At 33.6% G+C, this 20,131-nt stretch overlaps 1 protein-coding gene across 1 annotated transcript in view; it reads left to right on the top strand.

Moving 5' to 3' along the window:
* The window catches only part of LOC134274742 (uncharacterized), a 38,513-nt gene extending 19,953 nt beyond the window's left edge, over positions 1 to 18,560 (top strand). Inside the window, exons 10-22 of the mRNA XM_062756979.1 lie at positions 2,829 to 2,959; positions 10,611 to 10,678; positions 10,817 to 10,949; positions 11,049 to 11,135; positions 11,355 to 11,438; positions 13,756 to 13,877; positions 14,403 to 14,580; positions 14,711 to 14,788; positions 14,937 to 15,041; positions 15,158 to 15,249; positions 15,434 to 16,361; positions 17,947 to 18,024; positions 18,117 to 18,560. Coding sequence (XP_062612963.1) covers positions 2,829 to 2,959; positions 10,611 to 10,678; positions 10,817 to 10,949; positions 11,049 to 11,135; positions 11,355 to 11,438; positions 13,756 to 13,877; positions 14,403 to 14,580; positions 14,711 to 14,788; positions 14,937 to 15,041; positions 15,158 to 15,249; positions 15,434 to 16,361; positions 17,947 to 18,024; positions 18,117 to 18,409 — 2,377 coding nt within the window. The 3' untranslated portion in view covers positions 18,410 to 18,560. The remainder of the gene's footprint in view (positions 1 to 2,828; positions 2,960 to 10,610; positions 10,679 to 10,816; positions 10,950 to 11,048; positions 11,136 to 11,354; positions 11,439 to 13,755; positions 13,878 to 14,402; positions 14,581 to 14,710; positions 14,789 to 14,936; positions 15,042 to 15,157; positions 15,250 to 15,433; positions 16,362 to 17,946; positions 18,025 to 18,116) is intronic.
* Positions 18,561 to 20,131: the final 1,571 nt, after the last annotated feature.

The following is a 20,131-nucleotide window of genomic DNA, read 5'->3' as shown; positions in this document are numbered from 1 at the left end:
AGTACTCATCATTTTACACTGTAAAATGTACTTCATGGAAGCACTAAAGGCAAGGGAATTTTTTATAGAATTTTGAATTTGTTTAGCTTAATTTCAATAATCATATTTTCTCCCACTTTAGATTGTTGTATGCTGATGAACATTCAAAAGTGTTTGTTATAGACCTGAACTAACAAGTTTTTATTTTTTAAAAAAAAAGTCATTGTTGTTCAACTATAAACTAATGTGACTTTAAATAACAAAACAGAACAAGTTCAGTTTTTAAGTAGTTCACATCATTGACCTAAGAGCAAATCAACTGATACTGTATACATATATTTCTAATGAAGACTAGCAGTGACCTGAAAAATGCTGACATAGTTTCAGTGTATTCTGTGTAATAAGATACTAGTGGGTTTTTAGCTCTACTGGTCAGAGACCAGAAGAGCTTATGCGATAGTAATGCGTCCGTCGTCCGTCCGTCTGTCTGTCTGTCCGTCTGTAAACAATTTTTCAAAATGCTACTCCTCCTACAGTTTTGGTCTGATTTCAATATAACTTGGCACACAAGTAGATAGCTGCAATAATGTAGCCCTCTCCGATTTTTTTTATCTGATATTTTCTGGAGAGGGCTACAATTCCATAGCATCTCCGTAATGGTGCAAATATTTTTTTTTAATAGGAGCGACTGCAGGCAAAATAAATTATTTTTACATTCAACTTACTTCTAATAAGACGAAATTTTTATTCACTGTCAACAACAGACCCCGTTAAATGCGAAAAACTTGTAAAATAACTCTGCATGTTTCCTGCTAGTTTACTTCAGCAGCCATGACAGTTCACGCGTGACGTAATGAGACTTTCGCTTGAAATTTAGAACAACTGAATAAAGCAATTATCGGTGTTTATAAATGATTGCGCTGATTTTCATCACAAAAACATAGGTATAACTTGGCACACAAGTAAACTACACTAAGATACATAATTCTGTATATCGGTTTTTGATTTCGATGAACGGTGTTGCCGTGGTTACTAAAAATAGAAATTTCTGTGAAATTCTTTCAAAATGCTACTCCTCCTACAGTTTTGGTCTGATTTCAATTTAACTTGGCACACAAGTAGACTACACTAAGATACATAATTCTACATATCGGTTTTTGATTTCGATGAACGGTGTTGCCGTGGTTACTAAAAATAGAAATTTCTGTGAAATTCTTTCAAAATGCTACTCCTCCTACAGTTTTGGTCTGATTTCAATGTAACTTGGCACACAAGTAGACTACACTAAGATACATAATTCTGTATATCGGTTTTTGATTTCGATGAACGGTGTTGCCGTGGTTACTAAAAATAGAAATTTCTGTGAAATTCTTTCAAAATGCTACTCCTCCTACAGTTTTGGTCTGATTTCAATTTAACTTGGCACACAATTAGACTACACTAAGATACATAATTCTATATATCGGTTTTTGATTTCGATGAACGGTGTTGCCGTGGTTACTAAAAATAGAAATTTCTGTGAAATTCTTTCAAAATGCTACTCCTCCTACAGTTTTGGTCTGATTTCAATATAACTTGGCACACAAGTAGACTACACTAAGGTACATAATTCTGTATATCGGTTTTTGATTTCGATGAACGGTGTTGCCGTGGTTACTAAAAATAGAAATTTCTGTGAAATTCTTTCAAAATGCTACTCCTCCTACAGTTTTGGTCTGATTTCAATATAACTTGACACACAAGTAGAACACACTAAGGTACATAAATCTATTTATCAGTTTTTGATTTCGTTGAACTGTGTTGACGTGGTTCTAAAATAGAAATTTCTGTGAAATTCTTTCAAAATGCTACTCCTCCTACAGTTTTGGTCTGATTTCAATGTAACTTGGCACACAAGTAGACTACACTAAGATACATAATTCTGTATATCGGTTTTTGATTTCGGTGAACGGTGTTGCCGTGGTTACTAAAAATAGAAATTTCTTTGAAATTATTTCAAAATGCTACACCTCCTACAGTTTTGGTCTGATTTCAGTATAACTTGGCACACAAGTAGACTACACTAAGGTACATAATTCTGTGTATAGTTTTTCACTTCAATGAACGGTGTTGCCACGGTTACTAAAAATAGAAATTTCTGTTTAATACTCTCAAAATGCTACTCCAAATACAGTTTTAGTCTGATTATAATGTAATGTGGCATGCAAGTAGACTACACTAAAACATAAAGAGACTTAATCAAGGATCATTTTTCTATTAATTGCTGTTGAAAAGTTTCAATTCCCAACTGCCTAAGTACCTTTCTCTTCTTTTGCTATAAGTACAAACCAGTAGAGCTTCAGTCTCGACAGAGACTTCTGGTTTTTATAGTAAGAACACGAATCAGCCATTTTATCTGCAAAGATAAAACAGTACAGGATGTTTGCTACCAATAGTATTTAATGTCTAATCAAGGTGACTACCTGTACACATATCATGATTAAAGATTTTTTAGAAAACAAATTTTATTTTCTTATTACTTAAGGTTTCAGAAAATGGTTTATTTTGTCAGTAAGAGAAGATTCATTTAAGAAATTTTAAAATTAATCAATGGGAAGAAAAATAAATGCACTGTATACAGTGAATTTTCTTTTGTTCAGATTCCAAACAGAAAGCATTCCATATTATTTAAACACCATTTTATAGGATGAAATTCAATAAAAGAAAATAAAAGTTTTCATTGTGAAAGACAAGATTTCAGTTTATACAATATCAATGTTATACAAGTTCTACTGTATTTTTGATCTGGCAAAGAATCATATCTGATCAGGGAAAGCAATTTTAATTCTGCATCTAATTTGTTCTTTCAGGATGACTCACAAGTTAATTTTTGAAGATGAAGAAAGAAAGAAAAAAGTGATAGATGCCAACGTACAAGAACTTGATCGTTATGAGATCTACGACCCTCGTAATCCCCTCACAAAAAGAAGACGAGAAAACAGTAAGCAGACGATGAAAGAAAAGAAGCACAAAACTTGATGTGACTGAAACCTATTTATGTGAATGATGCAGCATATTCATGAAAAGTCATTTTATTTTTAAGGAGAAAATCAATGTTTTTATGACAGAAAATGTTTTTTTTTTTACAGCTGATATGTGAATAAAGAAATGAGAAAGCACATGAAATTGTTACACATAAGTTATTATGAAGGGCTAATTTCAAAGGCTACTCACTGCACACAACACTTTTACCACAAGAAAATGCCGCTATTATCATGAGCTGTATAGTGTAGTAGTTAGTCTCTGAGTAAAACTGAAACTCTAATCCTCAGGACATGGGTTCAAACCCATAGAGAACAATTTATGATTTTTTTTATTCAGAATGATTTTTGATGAAAGAATTTTCTGCAGAAAAAATTTGATTGTCGTAATTTCATACCTTTCAGTGATAAGAGCTAAACCAAATTTAAGAAAAGTGAGGTCAAGGTAAAATGAAAGGTCAAAGTGAACATTTTGAAGCAGTTGTAAAGCTTACACCAGTATAAAACTGGGTTAAACACTCACTAAAAATTGAGGTCTAGGTAAAAAAAAAAGGGTAAAGGTACTAGTATGTTGATTACTAGTAGTTTACATCAGTATATATTAATATATGAAGTTTGAAAACAGTATTTTGAATGATTTCAATGAAATTGGACTAAATACTAGTTTTAAGAAAAGTGAGGTGAAGGTAAAACGAAATGTCAAGGTCAAAAAGTGTTAAATGCAGTTGAAAAGTTTACATCCGTTTGTATCAGCATTTGAAGTGTGAAAATCTCCAATGGTTTATTAAAAACAGTTAAACACCAATTTATAAAAACAGGTCAGGATCACTTGAAAACAAGTTTTAAAATGTGATGCAGTTGAAAACCCCTCATCAATTTGTATCAGCTTATAAAGTTTGATAAAAATAGCTTAGATATATTTTCTTTGAAAGTAAGCTTTGAACTGAGCTAAGCGCAAAACGCGACGGAAAGACGTACGTGGTCTAGTCATATTCATAGTATCCAAATGTAGTCTACACATATAACGGTATTATGTAAAAAAAAATCTTTAAAAGAAGCATTTTGTTAGAATTTTACAGATTTTATGTAACAGAGCAGAGCGAAGGATTCATTATTATATAAAGTACAGAATACCAACGTAAAAATTATTTCCTTCCAATTGATTTCACCAAGATATTTTATGCTGACAAGGAAAAGTGAGATATTCAAAAAAAAGCACAATATTTTGCTTTTTAAAATAAAATACATGTATGATGTACTGAACCCTACACAGAGTGTTTATCCAATATGTAGAATAGACGCCTTATTTGTCTTTCTCTCCAGTTTTTTTTTTTGTTGTTTTTTGTTTTTGTTTTGTTTTTTGTTTTTTGTTTTGTTTTTTTTTTTTTTTTGATTTTTTCTGCAAGAGGATACTATACTACAAAGCTTTAATTCCAAGGTTATTACCTGTACAATGTTTTTTTACTTATACGTGTCTACTCTATTGTATGTACTGTAACTACTGTCAAGTCTACTGATCAATATCAGCCGGCTACTGCATGCTGGTCAAATGGGCTTGGCTGTCAGTCTCCGGTTGTCATGGCGACAGATACCGGTATAGCACCTGACAAGAACTTGCTTTCTACAGGTATGGAAAATTAGTCAAAACAACTGCGAAAGGACGATGAAGAGAGAAATTCATTTCATCCCGCATCTTATCTTGGTTTGGGGATTCTTTGTATATTCAAATGGATTGCAAGGTGAGAAAAAATGTTAATTTTTCTTCTTTAAAATTAAAATAACAATTTTTCTCGGGAAACCATTTGATTTTTTCCATACCCTTTTGCAAGAATAGGAATACATCAAATACTTGTTAACAATTGTGCTAATTGATAAAAGATCGTGCAACAGGTTTCCGATTTCAAGTTTTATATTGAAAAGTCTTTATCAATTCTACAGAGCCTCCTCATGGCACTTTGTGTGAAGCAGAATATTAAATCTAAATATTAAACACGTATTTTCAATATAATTCTATCGGTACACAAGAATTTGAATATGCTTTAAGTTGTTTTATAATATTCAACGTATATTTAACACAATCTAGTTGTAAGCAGGACTATAGTGTTTTAATTCACTGTTACGTAATTTGTTAAATAATCCAGATATGAATGTACACAACTTATTATAGGGAAAACAGCGTGTATTTTTTTTTCTTATAATTAAAGATTTATTTTATTCAATAATTGTCTAATTCAACCTTTGGAAACGTCTCTTTTTTACATACAGTATATTTCTTGTATCAGCTACTTTGCCACGAATTCATCATTACTCTACTGTCCAAAGCTATGATCTTTCATTTTTGTAAGTTTTATACACCGAACAGTTCTGTTCTCGAATTCTACATTTTTCACAAAGCATACACCTTTTTTTTTACCTTTAACGTACTTCAACTCCGGTTCTCCTAGATTATCGCGTTAATTATGGTTTACAGATGTAAAATATAGATTAACTGAAGATAACTGAAGTAATGATAATGTTTATCTGTCTGTAATAAAACAGTCACTTACCGGTAAACAATTTAAAAAAAAAACCTTTAGTTTCAATTTATTGAACCAATGAGTCTTTACATGCTACTATTGTAACAGCTGACCATAATCACAAAATCATTATGATATGAGAGAGAAATCACAGTGCTGGCAGAAATTTTTTAACATAGAGTATATGTAAAATTTGATTGTATGAAATGACTCCTTTTTTGAGTTGGTGGATATCAACATTATATTTTACTAGAAAACACGGTAAGCAATACATGCATAATGATCCAGGACCATAAAGGGAGGGGGAGAGAGTTTTGCGTTCTGGCAGCTTTGTTCACCGGTAGCCAGAGAGTTCAGGAAACCTAGCGGTTGGTACATTGGTAGAACACCTGTCTAGATTTTCTCCCTCCCTGTTGCATTTGGTGTCATGACCTTAAAAAATCTGTCGTGGAAGAGTTTTGGTATGGCCTGTAACATTTTCTCCCTTCCTTTTATATTTGGTGCCGTGACCAGGATGTTGCAATTGAAAGATTACCATGGGTGAGTCTGATTTGCATCTTCACGAAAAAAGACAAATCGCACTGGCGATCGAACTCATTTGACGCTACATACCTACCTCTTTAAAGATCTCCCCTTTCCACAGAGATAACAACTTAGGCTCCTCCTAATAGTATCACTGAACTGAGAGTTAATATGGTGTGAGCAAGGTAATAAAGTTGGCGGGGCGAATGGAACTCGCATACTAGTTTTCAGAGTTTAAAATTATAGGCGAAACGGTTTCGATAGGTAGTTCAAAATGGAGCTACCAACCTTTTAACTCATATTCTGGTAGTACTTTGTAGAGCATTTGTCTAGATATAATGTTACAACTTACAATTGAAAGATATGTCATGGAAGAGTTTTGGTATGGTCTGTAACATTTTCTCCCTTTACATTTGGTGCCGTGACCAGGATGGTACATTTGAAAGATTTACCTCGGAAGGTCAGCAAAGGAGGTGGGTGGGTTATACATAGTTCGAAATATCTGAAGTTTTCCAGGCCTTTTTACGGTTTTGATATTTAACGTGCCAGGCACTAAAATATCAAAATCGTAAAAAAAAAATCTGAAAAACATCAGATATTCCAGACTATGTTATACATTGGGGTGATATTAGATGGGCACTTGTGATAAAATAATTTTATGTTTTTTATACATTTAAGAAAAAGACATCTGATATTTTTACCTTTTATCAGCTTAAATCTGATATTTGTTTTTATTCTTATTAAACTTTTATCAAAATCGGTTTAAAAAAGTACATTTGCACATTATCCATGTGCAGTATGTTCTTTAAGCATAAAAGTTTAATGACTGTTTTTCGTAAAACCTTCAAAAGTACTTATATCACTCTTGCACAAACACATTGTATAAGGATGATATTTAATAAAATTTGTTAGTATCGTGTTAAATGTGTATTATATTGTATAAATCACCAGCATGGTGTATCATATGACAGAACATGCATAATTTTGAAAATTAAAAGGACAAAAATACATAGGTGATTTCTAGACAATGACCAAAGAATTAAAAAACTTAGAACTTCCCAAAAATGACATGAAAAATAAATAATTGTATAACAGCTACTGCAAAATGGAAATCCCAAATAATGACCTGAAAATTAAATAACTGTAGCATGCAGCTACTGCAAAATGAAGATTCCAAATAATGACCTGAAAATTAAATAACTGTAACAGCTACTGCAAAATGAAGATTCCAAATAATGACCTGAAAATTAAATAACTGTAGCATGCAGCTACTGCAAAATGAAGATCCCAAATAATGACCTGAAAATTAAATAACGGTAACAGCTACTGCAAAATGAAGATCCCAAATAATGACCTGAAAATTAAATAGCTGTAGCATGCAGCTACTGCAAAATGAAGATTCCAAATAATGACCTGAAAATTAAATAACTGTAGCATGCAGCTACTGCAAAATGAAGATCCCAAATAATGACCTGAGAATCAAATAACTTTAACAGCTATTGTAAAATGAAGATTCCAAATAATGACCTGAGAATTAAATAACGGTAACAGCTACTGCAAAATGAAGATCCCAAATAATGACCTGAAAATTAAATAGCTGTAACATGCAGCTACTGCAAAATGAAGATCCCTAATAATGACCTGAAAATTAAATAGCTGTAGCATGCAGCTACTGCAAAATGAAGATCCCAAATAATGACCTGAGAATTAAATAACTTTAACAGCTATTGTAAAATGAAGATCCCAAATAATGACCTGAGAATTGAATAACTGTAACAGCTACTGCGAAATAAAGATCCCTAATAATGACCTGAGAATTAAATAACTGTAACATGCAGCTACTGCAAAATGAGGATCTCAAATAATGACCTGAAAATTAAATAACTCTTACATGCAGCTACTGCAAAACGAAGATCCCAAATAATGACCTGAGAATTACATAACTGTAACAGCTACTGTAGAATGAAGATCCCAAATAATGACCTGAGAATTAAATAACTTGAACAGCTACTGTAAAATGAAGATCCCAAATAATGACCCGAGAATCAAATAACTTTAACAGCTACTGCAAAATGAAGATCCCAACTAATGACCTGAGAATTGAATAACTGTTACAGCTACTGCAAAATGAAGATCCCAAATAATGACCTGAGAATTAAATAACTGTAACATACAGCTACTACAAAATGAGGATCTCAAATAATGACCTGAAAATCAAATAACTCTTACATGCAGCTACTGCAAAACGAAGATCCCAAATAATGACCTGAGAATTAAATAATTGTAACAGCTACTGTAAAATGAAGATCCCAAATAATGACCTGAAAATCAAATAACTTGAACAGCTACTGTAAAATGAAGATCCCAAATAATGACCTGAGAATCAAATAACTTTAACAGCTACTGTAAAATGAAGATCCCAAATAATGACCTGAGAATCAAATAACTTTAACAGCTACTGCAAAATGGAGATCCCACATAATGACCTGAGAATTGAATAACTGTTACAGCTACTGCAAAATCGATTTTAATTTCTGGATTATCCGTCGGTTCTTTCTTTTCACCTTAATTATTAGATACAGAATCAATGCATCCAAGGAAAATCTAGTAAAAATATGATGATCCAAGAATGTTTTTCGTCTACGAATCGTATTTTTCCAACATAAACTTGGCACAACCTTTTTATACGTTTCTTTAATTTTGCTTTCCTCATGTTAATTCTGAATAAATCAACCATACTTAATTATTCGAGACAGTGGATGGTTGATATATTTTCTACCAAATATTTATATATGCTTTAATAAGTAAAGGAAGTTATTCGAATCGTCCTCCGAATGATCTACACAGTTCAAAGATAATTATGTATTTGGGTATATAGAACATGTTTTGATGGATCAGAATACTGACACATTGTATCAAGATAGGACTGAGGGTTGGGCATATTTTTCCAAACGATTTACTGTTGAAGATCTTAAACTTTAGTGGCAGAATATTCAAATCAGGGCAATGTGGGTATGAATGTTGCCACATGACTCTCGGACTAAAGTTTGTTCTAATATGTGGAACTTAATGTTATTGGCAAATAACAGGGTAATACCTAAATGAATGTGAAGAACATTCCACCTAGTCACACCCCCACCATCCCCGAAATAGAATTGTCTAGTTTGGACAATTTCTGATGAGCAGTAATTTAGCTGGAATACCACACTTCCTTTGGGGGTGATTAAGACAAACTCCCGAATTCGGGGGATTTTTCAACGTAATGTAGACTCTGTATTCAGAGTCGAAAATTGTAACACTTTCTTTAATTCCCGTGTTTTGATTTTTTATTCCCCCCGACCCCCCGCTTGAAAAGCGGGAGGGTAGATAGTAATCGGTATGTCCGTCCGTCTGTCCATCCGTCCGTCGATCTGTTACGCTTTGGGGTACCCATCTTTTATCCACAACTCCTCTCATACCACTGAATGAAATTTGATGAAACTTTCACAGAATCTTTACTACTTATTGCCATTGTGCACTTTCTATTTTACTTTTTGATCCGACACATATTTTGGGTTTCCCAGAGCAAAACATGGACATTGCCATTATATTCATATGTGAGGCATGGGGGTTGGGTATCATTTAGTGAGCTCATTGCTCACAGTACCTCTAGTTTTTTTTTTCAAAAGAAGATGGGTGCATTTGGCGTGTGATCTGCAGGAATCATTTTTACGAAACATTTATGGTTTAAGTGTCCATGATTTGGTTGGCTTAGCTCACAAACACGTCCATAAGTTTTTTTTTTCAATTAGTTTGAAAGACCATGTAATATTGTAACATCTATTTTTTTAGGGGTACTATAGTATAACATAATTTTACAAAAAATAAACACCTAAAATATTTAATGCACACCATGTACATTATAGTAGAAGATAGATTTCGCTATCTTTGTGCAATTTTAATACATCAGAACGAAACTGACAAAATAAATGGTTGTTTGCACTTCTTTTATAAACCTTTAAAAAAAATTTAGATGATTTAAAAAGGACAAAAATTACACATTTGGATTTTTTTGGGAAAAAGTACCGTCTTTGTGTAACACACAAATAACGTTTCAAAATTATGGACATTTTTAGAAAAATGTACCATTTTGTACCAAATGTCTGATCTGGCAAATTTTCAAGTTATTTTTTAGTAAATCAAAGCTCAATTTCGGGAAAATATTTTCCTTTCCTGTTGCACCGGAACCCGATAAATTAAAAAAATTATAAAATTTCATGTGACACGTCGATCAAATTTTCACTTTTCAATTACGCACATTACATCTGCTGTTAGCGCTATCTTTGTGTAATTAAAAAAACTGTGTAACCTTGGACAAAAAAAACCCCAAAACAAATATAATATGCTCTCTGAAAAAGTACAATATACCCTTTTCTCGTGATTTTGTAGCATGTATTCATTATAACAGTAAAGAACCAAGTAAAGTACATCTCACTTTACAGAAGAGAGCTCGTATTCAATTTTTAGGTTATTAAATGAATCCCCACATACGTAAACATAAGAAATCAATAATTATAAGATATTCTTTTTCCAGTTAATTTAACATTTAGCTGTCAGGGTAATGATGGTGCTGCTACAGTTGAAAATGGCTACGACATAATGGTAATATTATGAATATTGCTCGTATAAATTGTAAAAAAAAATTTGTTTGGAATTGCATTGTATTATTTATTTGAAATAAAGTTGTACATGAATATTCTACAAGCCCACAACACTGACAAACACACTTTTTTTTGCAAGAAAATCTGTGGCGACAGTCCAGAACTGTCAATGGTCGCGGACGATGACCTGAACATGGCGGAAATCACAATCTGCTTTCTGGAAAACACTACTGCTATGAGTAAAAGCAACGAATCGATGCTCATGAAATTTAGTAAGTGTTTTTTTTAACCTTGGTTATTTTTCTGTCAGTGTTCAAATATTTATGAATATTCGGACAGTTGTTTAGTTAATTTCTCGTTTTTTACGATAGCTATTGGTGGATATTCAAAAAATACAACGTGGGAACCATCAGAAGTTTCCATGGTGATAGATAATGCTCATTTGCCATGCGGAAGTGGTGAGAACTGATCATTGAATACATCCCTTTTTCATGTGACAGAGTATCTCAAATGCATAAATAATCAACCATTATTTCACCAAATTGTACTTAGATTGGCGAATATGAAGTCCCTAAAATGACGGCTAAAAATCTTTTTTTTTCTTTTTGGTGAATGAACTGTATAAATATTTTTGTTTTTCTGATGATTATCTATTCACGTTTTTTTTTACTTTACAGGATACCTCAGAGCTCAGGTGCAGAACTATGGGAAGGTTATTGCAACAGAGTACGAGAGGGCGATAAGAGTGTGTGACAACTCAGGTAACTACACATGTACATACCGTAGATGGCACAGATAAATTTTGATTGAGTATCCAGTAGTCGTAAGGTGTTCTTCGAAGTTTATTTTTGGCTGTCTTTGAAGAGAATCAAGAGATGAATTTAAAGAAAGAGGGCGTATAAGGCGTGTACTCGTACAATCCCCCCTCTGAGACAAAATGTGTCTCAATTTTCAAAATTCACAAAAAAGTTATATTTTTCTAAAATCATGGTCTCAGTAATGTCATCTTCAAAACGTTTTATCATATTATTTTACTGAACGACTTATCATTTGATAATCTTTATTTTCAAAGTTGATAGTTAAGCATATTTAGTGGAAAATGGGTTTAACAGAACTACAAAAAACGAATTTTGAACATGAATGGGTCAAGTGTCCATTCTTCCTGAACGCTTAAATGATGGAAATGTAAATGTGAAATCTATTTCATTTGTCCAAAAATTGGAATCTGAACCCATTCTATATGAAAATCAAAAATTTCTGAAAAAATGTATGTTTCAACAAATCCGTCCATTTAAATCACACTGACTGACGTCGATAATTCATATACTTCGTAGCAAAGTGGTTAAAGCAGTCGGTCTTGGACCAAACCTGCGCTATGGAGAGAGTTCGAGTCATACACGAAGCTTTTTTCTTTTTTTTTTTTGTTTTCAAATGCCTTAAAAACATGAGTAAAAAATAAACTATTAAAAGATTATCAAAACAATGATATGTAAAAGATGATATAAACCAGAAAATTTTGAAAAAATACTCCTTTTAGAATTGAAAAATGTTTTTTTCAGAGCGGGGGATTATCCTCGCCTTGTACGCCTCCATTCTTTTAAGAAATTCAAGATGACATATTTACATCCTCTGAATATTATTTCCTTTATTTGTTTTAAAGACCATTGCCGTTAATCAGTCATAAACGACACTAAGCAAGCCCCCTGCATAGATTTCTTGAACTATGGCGGTTCCATCATTTATGCGTACAATGACATCTATAGTACAATATTCATTTTCAATTTAACTTCGAATTTTTTTTATACAGGTATAAATGTAAACAATAAAATGTCTTTCTTTGTTATATATATAGGCTATATTTCTACTAACACAATGATATTGTTAATTTAAACATTTTTTTTCCATAAAGCCATATGCATCGATCCTATTTTAGGTTAAAATACAGGCAAATAAAAAGTTCAACTTAAAGACTTGTTTTTGAGGACAAATTAATATTTTGCTGATCCCATTTCTCTTGCTGTTGGGCAACATAGCTTTATTTTTCAGCTCATTTTGTTTCAATCTATGGATCGTTATACATTATACTCAGGTGACCGTTAAAGCCTGTGGGCCTCTAGTATTAAAATACTTGAGGCATTTGACGAAGAAAAGGTTTTTATGCCCCCATTATCGAAGATTCGGGAGTATACATGTTTGCTCTGTCCGTCTGTCTGCCTGCCTGTCTGTCTGTTTGTTTGTAAAAACTTGAACACTGCTCATAACTTTTGAGTAGGTGGGACTATGGGATTCATATTTCCCAGATTTATTCATTGTGACAAGACCTTTCATTGGGTACACATACTTTTACCTTTTAATCTTGACCTTAAAGTTTGACTCGCTTTACCTTGGCCATACCTTTTGAACAGTTAAAGCACTAGGGCTTGCAAATTTTACAGGTGTATGGTACAAACAATTTTGACCTTGACCTTTGGAGTTTGACTTTACTTTAAATAACTTTAACCCACGCCATACGGGGGCATCAGTGTTTCACAAACACATCTTGTTAATTTCTATGAAAACATTAGATATCCCTGTATGTGATTAGGCAACAATGTATATCAATCATATTCATAAATACACACAAAAAAGCATCACGGTTTCAGAATATTAATTTATAAGTTATAACTGATATTTTTTTCCATGGAGTTGTCACTTTTATGCCTTTCTTTTGCATTAAATTTCATTATGGAACTGACTAGTTGAGGTGAACTACCCGGTATCTTGCAAGTACGAACATGATCTCTAGAGTGTTTTGCGGTAACCTGTAATGATCATTCCTCAGAAGTGTCTGTATGCACTTGCAAACCTGTAAATAAATGTATATTTGATATTAATAACGAATTAAAAAGTGACATTACTTTCAAAAGTGACATTACTTTCAAGACATGATCAATCGAGAAGATTATATAGGTTTCTGTTCTGAACACGTCCCATTTGTGTAACTATTTGCAAAATCTCAATTCCAAAACAAGTTTAGAAAATTCATTTAGATCTATTTAACCTTGTCTGTAAATTTATAAATCTTGCTTGATGTTGCAGACATAGATATAAGTCTCCATATTAATGCCACAATGAAGACTCCGGTGAAACCACAGCTGTACACCGGGAAGTACTCCAACGATCTTCTGTCGCAGCTTTCACAGTACATGGACTTCAACAAAGTAATTATAGCATTCATTTAAAGCCCAGTATTCTGTGAATATATGTGGCACACATAGTTTTTATGCCCCTGGATCGAAAGATCCCGGGGTATATTCACTACATTATTAAGTTTATTTGTTTGAGAATCGTACTCTGCAGTGTATTAACTGGCATATAATAAAGGTTGCTGCGACTTGCAAATTTGTTTTTTATCTTGACCCAAAGTGGAAACAACTTGGTCAAGGTCATTGGTTTGAGAAAAATTATAAAGATATTTTTGTCATTAAATTCAGAGGATAAATAAAAAACCTGCAACGGATTATTTTGATGAGGTCACACTCACTAGGTTTAATGAATGATCTTTTGTTAATACATTATTTTGTAACGAAGCAACTAGAAAATCATATCATTTCTCAGGATGATCAAAGTTTGTTAGTTCAAAGCAGAGTATAAAAATTATCGCCAAACCCGTAACCAAAGAGTATGAATATCGTATTTTATTGCGTACACTGTAGCTATAAAATTTACTAATTTTTGTATTTTAGGCAGTTCTTCGTAACCTTGGAAACAGAATGTTACCTAATGCGACAATGGAGACCCCTCACATGGTAGCTGTCTATCTCACAACTCAAAAACAGATGATGCATGACCAGGGCGGGAAATGCTTGGTGCCTACCTACACAATCATCGACCAACTCATCGGCCATATTGCCATTACAGATGGTAAACAAAACGAACACTCCTTTCGTTTAAAATAATTTGATCTAATCTAAATTTGTTTAATTTTAATTTTGAACAGAATTAAAATAAAATTTTGTTTCATTTTAAACATTTCTCGCAAATTGCCTTTCAGGAATTAAGCCGGGAGAAGAATTTAACATAGTTCCTCACTTACATGGACATTATATTCCGGAAAAAACCTCAGTCTGCGGTGATTATTTTTTTTTTTTTTGGCCTTAAAATTTTAAATGTTTACTTATTATTATTATTTTTTTTTTGGGAGGGGGGGTCTTAAAATGTTATTCTTTTATTTGAAACTCCTGTACACTGCTAATTTTGTTTCTGACGTTTGTCTACAGGAGACGCAGAATTGGTCATTTTTTACGACCCTCTAAAGATAAACAACGACGTTGATGAATGCAACGATTTTACAACAGTGCCAGTTTATGTCACGTGCTCAAGTAGTAAGAGAACCAAAAGCATAAAAATTGAGCAAAATAAAAAAGAGTAAAACAAACAAACAAAATGAAAGTTGTCTTCATCGTCTTTACATGAAATTAAAATTGATTTCTTTATTTAGATGTCAAAATGGATAACTGCGTGTTGTGTCCGAATCCCGTCGATACTAAAACATGGGCATTATTTAGCAACATGACATTCTACGAGTATAATGTGAGTACTAAGTTAATCAACGTGACATTCTTGTGAAGTTGATGTAAATCAATAAACCTTGCCGATTTTTCCCTTTGCATAACTTTGCATATTTTTTATAAAAATAAAAAAATTACTGTATTGTGTTCAGTAAATTGGTGCCACTGCTTATTAATGTTTCATTCCCATTGTATTATTTTCTAAGAGCATGGACGATGAATGGAAGGGGACTGAATTGCGTATGATGGACATGGAAACTAGAAAAGAACTGGTAAATGCTGGAATGTCTCAACTCATGCAGAGCCATCTGTTGGGACTCTACTCACAATCAAACGAGGGACTTTGTATGTTTGTTGGCCGAGCAGAAAAAGATACTATGATGAAACTACAGAAAATGATGGTACCAGAGCCCAGGCCTATGGAAGGACTTGAGAACAGATTACAAAGGATAATGAATGCAATGGGAACTTACCAAGATGTGGGTTCTGAAATGGAATCCTTGCAGATGTGGGGGGATTCTGAGTCAGACCCAGTCAACAAATCACTCATTATGGGAGCTTATACTGGGCTGGCTATGATTCAAAGTATCAACTTATTGTTATTGAAATCCCAGATATTGAATGAACAGTTTCCTGCAAATACGACACGTTTAATGTACGGTCAGATGCTGAGAGGTCTTGCACAGATGAACCATATGGGTGAAATGTATCCAATGTTAACTACTACGTACGGTATGGAGGTATTAAAGTATGCCAAAGCGGTTCAGATTCTAACTTTTTACCTTCACATGAAAAACATTCTACCTGAAAATGTAGCCAAGCCCTTAGTAAAGATGACAAAATACCTGATGAACAAGCAAATGGAATCCATGTCTAATGACACAGGAAGCAGTTTTTGGCAGATGTCATCTTGTCCTTTTGACCAGCAGGTCAGCATAGTATCCAAGGCTATCCTGATGTTTGCCAATGGATGGGACGGCGAGGAGATGAAACAGGCGATGCAAATGAAAGAGAAACTTAAAATGGGCATGTGCAGCGGTAACATGCTTCGAGTCTTCTTGCTTAAAGGTGGCCATAGAGTAGTCAGGAAAGCGCTTCTCCGTAAATCTCTTATGGAAAAAGGGATGAAACTTGGTACGTCTGAAATAACATTTTTATACGTACTGATTAATATATCTTAATAGTACACTGGTACTCTTTTTATGCCCGTCATCCATGAAAACAAGGATACAGGTTAATTATTGCTTTGCACCTGCTGGTCGGTGTAATGTAGAATTTTGACTCGGATGGAGAAGAGACCTGAAAGGGGGGTGGGTCATTTTTCAAAGCCTAATACAGAGACCAAAGGTGTTGAATTTTGACCCTTGTCAGTTTAAAATTGAGTCAAGTCATATAATTTTTTCATATCAAATTGGTACAGTACCCCCAAACAGAAGATGACTTTTCTTGATTTTGAGATCACAAGGCCAAATGTCATGGTCAAAATCATAAAGGAATATGTCTATTTGCTGTCTTGAAAAACTTTTGCTTGATTAACATCAAACTTTGTACATTGGTTTTCCTTAAAATTAGATTATCCCTATTGATTTTTAAGTCACAAGGTCAAAAGTTAAACTGGAGATAGGAAGAAGTTAACCACGAAGTACCTTTAGAATCCTTTGCTTGACAGACAACAGGATTAATAATAGTATATCGATACACTGGTATTGATATTAAGGTCTGCTACTAGGGATTAAACTTTGTACCTGTCAGTTGCATTATGTTTGTTTCTGATTTGTAGACCGGTGTTGTAGAGTAGGATTTCCCCCATAGCCAGCTTTCCCCCCGGAAATCGTACTCTAGACTAGGATTTCCCCCCGAGGGGAAATCTTACACCAGAACCAAATTTCCCCTCTTTCTTTCTCAGAGTAGAATTTCCCTTTTGTTATAAAGTCAATATAAACCACAGACGCAATATTCTTATGGAATCTTAGCCAAAATATACCTGGTAGCATTCAAAAAATGTAAGTATTCTCAAAATATGATGAAACAAACAAAAATGGATGTTTGGATTGGTATTTATTTTTGGACCTATTTTGGTTGTAAATGATAAACTTTCTAAAATATAAAGAAATTGTAAACTATGGTGTTCAAACCTTTCTGTAACCATCCTCATTAATCTATACATTTTTTTTTGTCAGATAAAATCTCCTTAGATCCCATTATTGTGAAACTTTTTATGAAAATTAAATTATTTTTTTTTCAGCAGAGTTTGAACGAAAAAGTATTTAATTATGGAATGAAAATTACAAGTTTTATATCGATATTTAATTAATAATTCTCATTCTGAAAACATAAGAAGAGCAATTATATTTCTCTGGGGGGAAAATTGGCACTGGGGGAAATCGCACTCTGTAACTACTATACAGAGTAAGATTTCCCCTTAGAAAATTGACTCTGGTGTGGGATATCCTAGGGGAAATCCTACTCTAGAGCCAGTTTTCCGGGGGGGGGGGGAAATCCTACTATAAAGCTACTTTTCCGGGGGGGGGGATTCTACTCCAGAGCCAGTTTTTCGGGGGGAAAGATTTTAGGGGGGAAGCCTACACTACAAGATCGGTATTTTCACAATAATCACAGACAACTGCATGTAAATTTGTTCCCATTTTAACGTTGTCCGTCGATTAAATTTTTCTCTGTCCTAAATTGAGGCTGTTGATGGCTTAATAAATTATTGCAGATGATTTGAAGAAGATTCCGAAAAATTGCAGGCGAAGTCCCTTTGAGCCATATGATGCACCTCTTGAACATTTTATGGGTGAGTTCAATCAAAGAATCTTCATTTCATTACCCTGAGAAATGAAAAGGTATATAGTACTTTGACTTATTCGTCCATATTTTTACTTTTAGTAAACGACGATGGTAAAATAATGAAAGGTGCACACAATCCAATACAGCAAGTCTTTACACACAAAGTTATAGCCACGTGCCATTGCAAGGACACCTGCACTGACAATGCAATGGGTGGATCTACAAGCATGGGTGGCGGCTATCCAGAAATGGGCAGATCTAATGGCATGTGGTCGACAACTACCCCGTCGTGGATGTTTCACGAAATGAGGGGCACAACTCCCCCTCCGTGGAATACCCCTAGTCCACCGATGACGCGGGATCTTCGCCCTCCCCCACCCACAACCAATTGATTTTGAAGACTTCACATATATTCTTTAATTTATTGTTCATGTTTTTCCCCGTTATAATCCGATTTTTTAAAATTCCCTGTTGAGGAAAATTGTCTGATGTAAAGAATGGATACGTACAAGCAAAGACAACTGCTCAATCTGAGAGGATATTTCTCTATTTTAAAAGTTTATGGTAATCCTTAAGTGTTCAAAAAAGAAAAAAAATCAGTATACTTAGTATTTCTTTTCAGTTTGTTTATAAAAGAGAATTTGTTGAAGATTACAAATTTTCAGAAATGTTCCTGCGATTTTCACGTAGAATAGGTACAGTCTCCATTTTTCAAACATAAAATGCAGGCACGTAGCATCGTTTTTGGAAAAAAAAGAAGAAAAAAAAAAAGGGAATTAAAATTTGGCCAACCTCAAAATCCTATTTCGGGGGGGGGGGGGGGGGGGGGGGGGTGGCTGCTGCTTTTTCATTGCGAAGTTACTTTCACTCTTTCTCTTTCCATGTTTTCCCTACATTTACCTACAATTCCTTGATATCACTATACCACTATACTATGGTAAAAAGTGGGGGGGGGGGGGGGGGCCAATTTTCACTGAACATTTCTTATAGTAAAGGTAATGTTGGAAAAAAAAGTAAATTGTTGCTATTTCCCTGAAATGATAAAACAGATACTTAGTATTGCATTCATTAATGTGCATGGAATGGGGACGACCATTTCATATTTAATTTTATATATATATATATATATATATATATATATATATATATATATATATATATATATATATATATATATATAATAAACTGTATATGGCATTATAACTTTTTTTCCATGTACTTTAATGTGCTTGCAAAAATTTTGCAACAAAACGGGGACTGTTATTGCCTTTTACGTTCCCATTCTTTAAAGCTGGGGAAAATTCCTCCTGCGCTGACATGCCCAGAGAAAAAGTAATGATTTTTCTCATTTCCTTTTATACTTGATTTATGGATTGGCCAAAATTTTGTGGAAAGATATTGGGAAGTTTGTGTCAAAGTTCATCTCAAATGTTGTTATACCATATTATTTTTTGTGTTATAAAACATTGTACTTATTTATGTAAAAGTGTCTTGTGAAGAAATTTGAATTTTAGCATGTTGTAAAACGATCCCAGAAATTAGTTCTCGTATTATTAGGTCACCTGTGTTTCTCAGGTGAGCTATTGCTATCCGTTTTCGTCCGTCGTCGTGCGTAAACATTTGAATATTTTCAGCTTCCTCTCTGAACACATTTAGCCAATTTTAGCATATGACATATATGCGTGAAGGGGGACATTTGTGAATTTCATGGCCACACATCAAGCAGTCAAACTGTTGTCAAGATTGTATTAAGCATTGAGTCCTTTACCAAAATTATGAAATTCATTATCCAGGGATTCTAGTGCTAGGGTTGGGCTATATTAATTATATAGTGAAATTGCATTATTTCTTGAAAAAATCTTCTCTGCTCCCGGGTAACTACATACATAGTTATGATTTGGCTATATAGATTATATGGTGAAATGGCATTATTTGTTTCAAAATCTTCTCTGTTCCCAGGTATTAAGCATATGAACTTCCTACATGTTATGATGAGCGAGTGTCCTTCTTTCAGAATTTTGAATGGACCGGGGTACACGGCAGGGGGAGGGGGGTCATGATTATATATGAAAATGAATTAATGCTTTGAAATCTGCTCTTTGATATTAATCAAA

Source organism: Saccostrea cucullata, unplaced genomic scaffold (assembly GCF_032062105.1).
Source record: "Saccostrea cucullata isolate Sc308-1 unplaced genomic scaffold, CSIRO_AGI_Scuc_v1 ctg823, whole genome shotgun sequence".
NCBI classification, from domain to species: domain Eukaryota; kingdom Metazoa; phylum Mollusca; class Bivalvia; order Ostreida; family Ostreidae; genus Saccostrea; species Saccostrea cuccullata.
The sequence above is the reverse complement of the archived record's forward strand: the minus strand, read 5'-3'. Positions and strand labels throughout refer to the sequence as shown.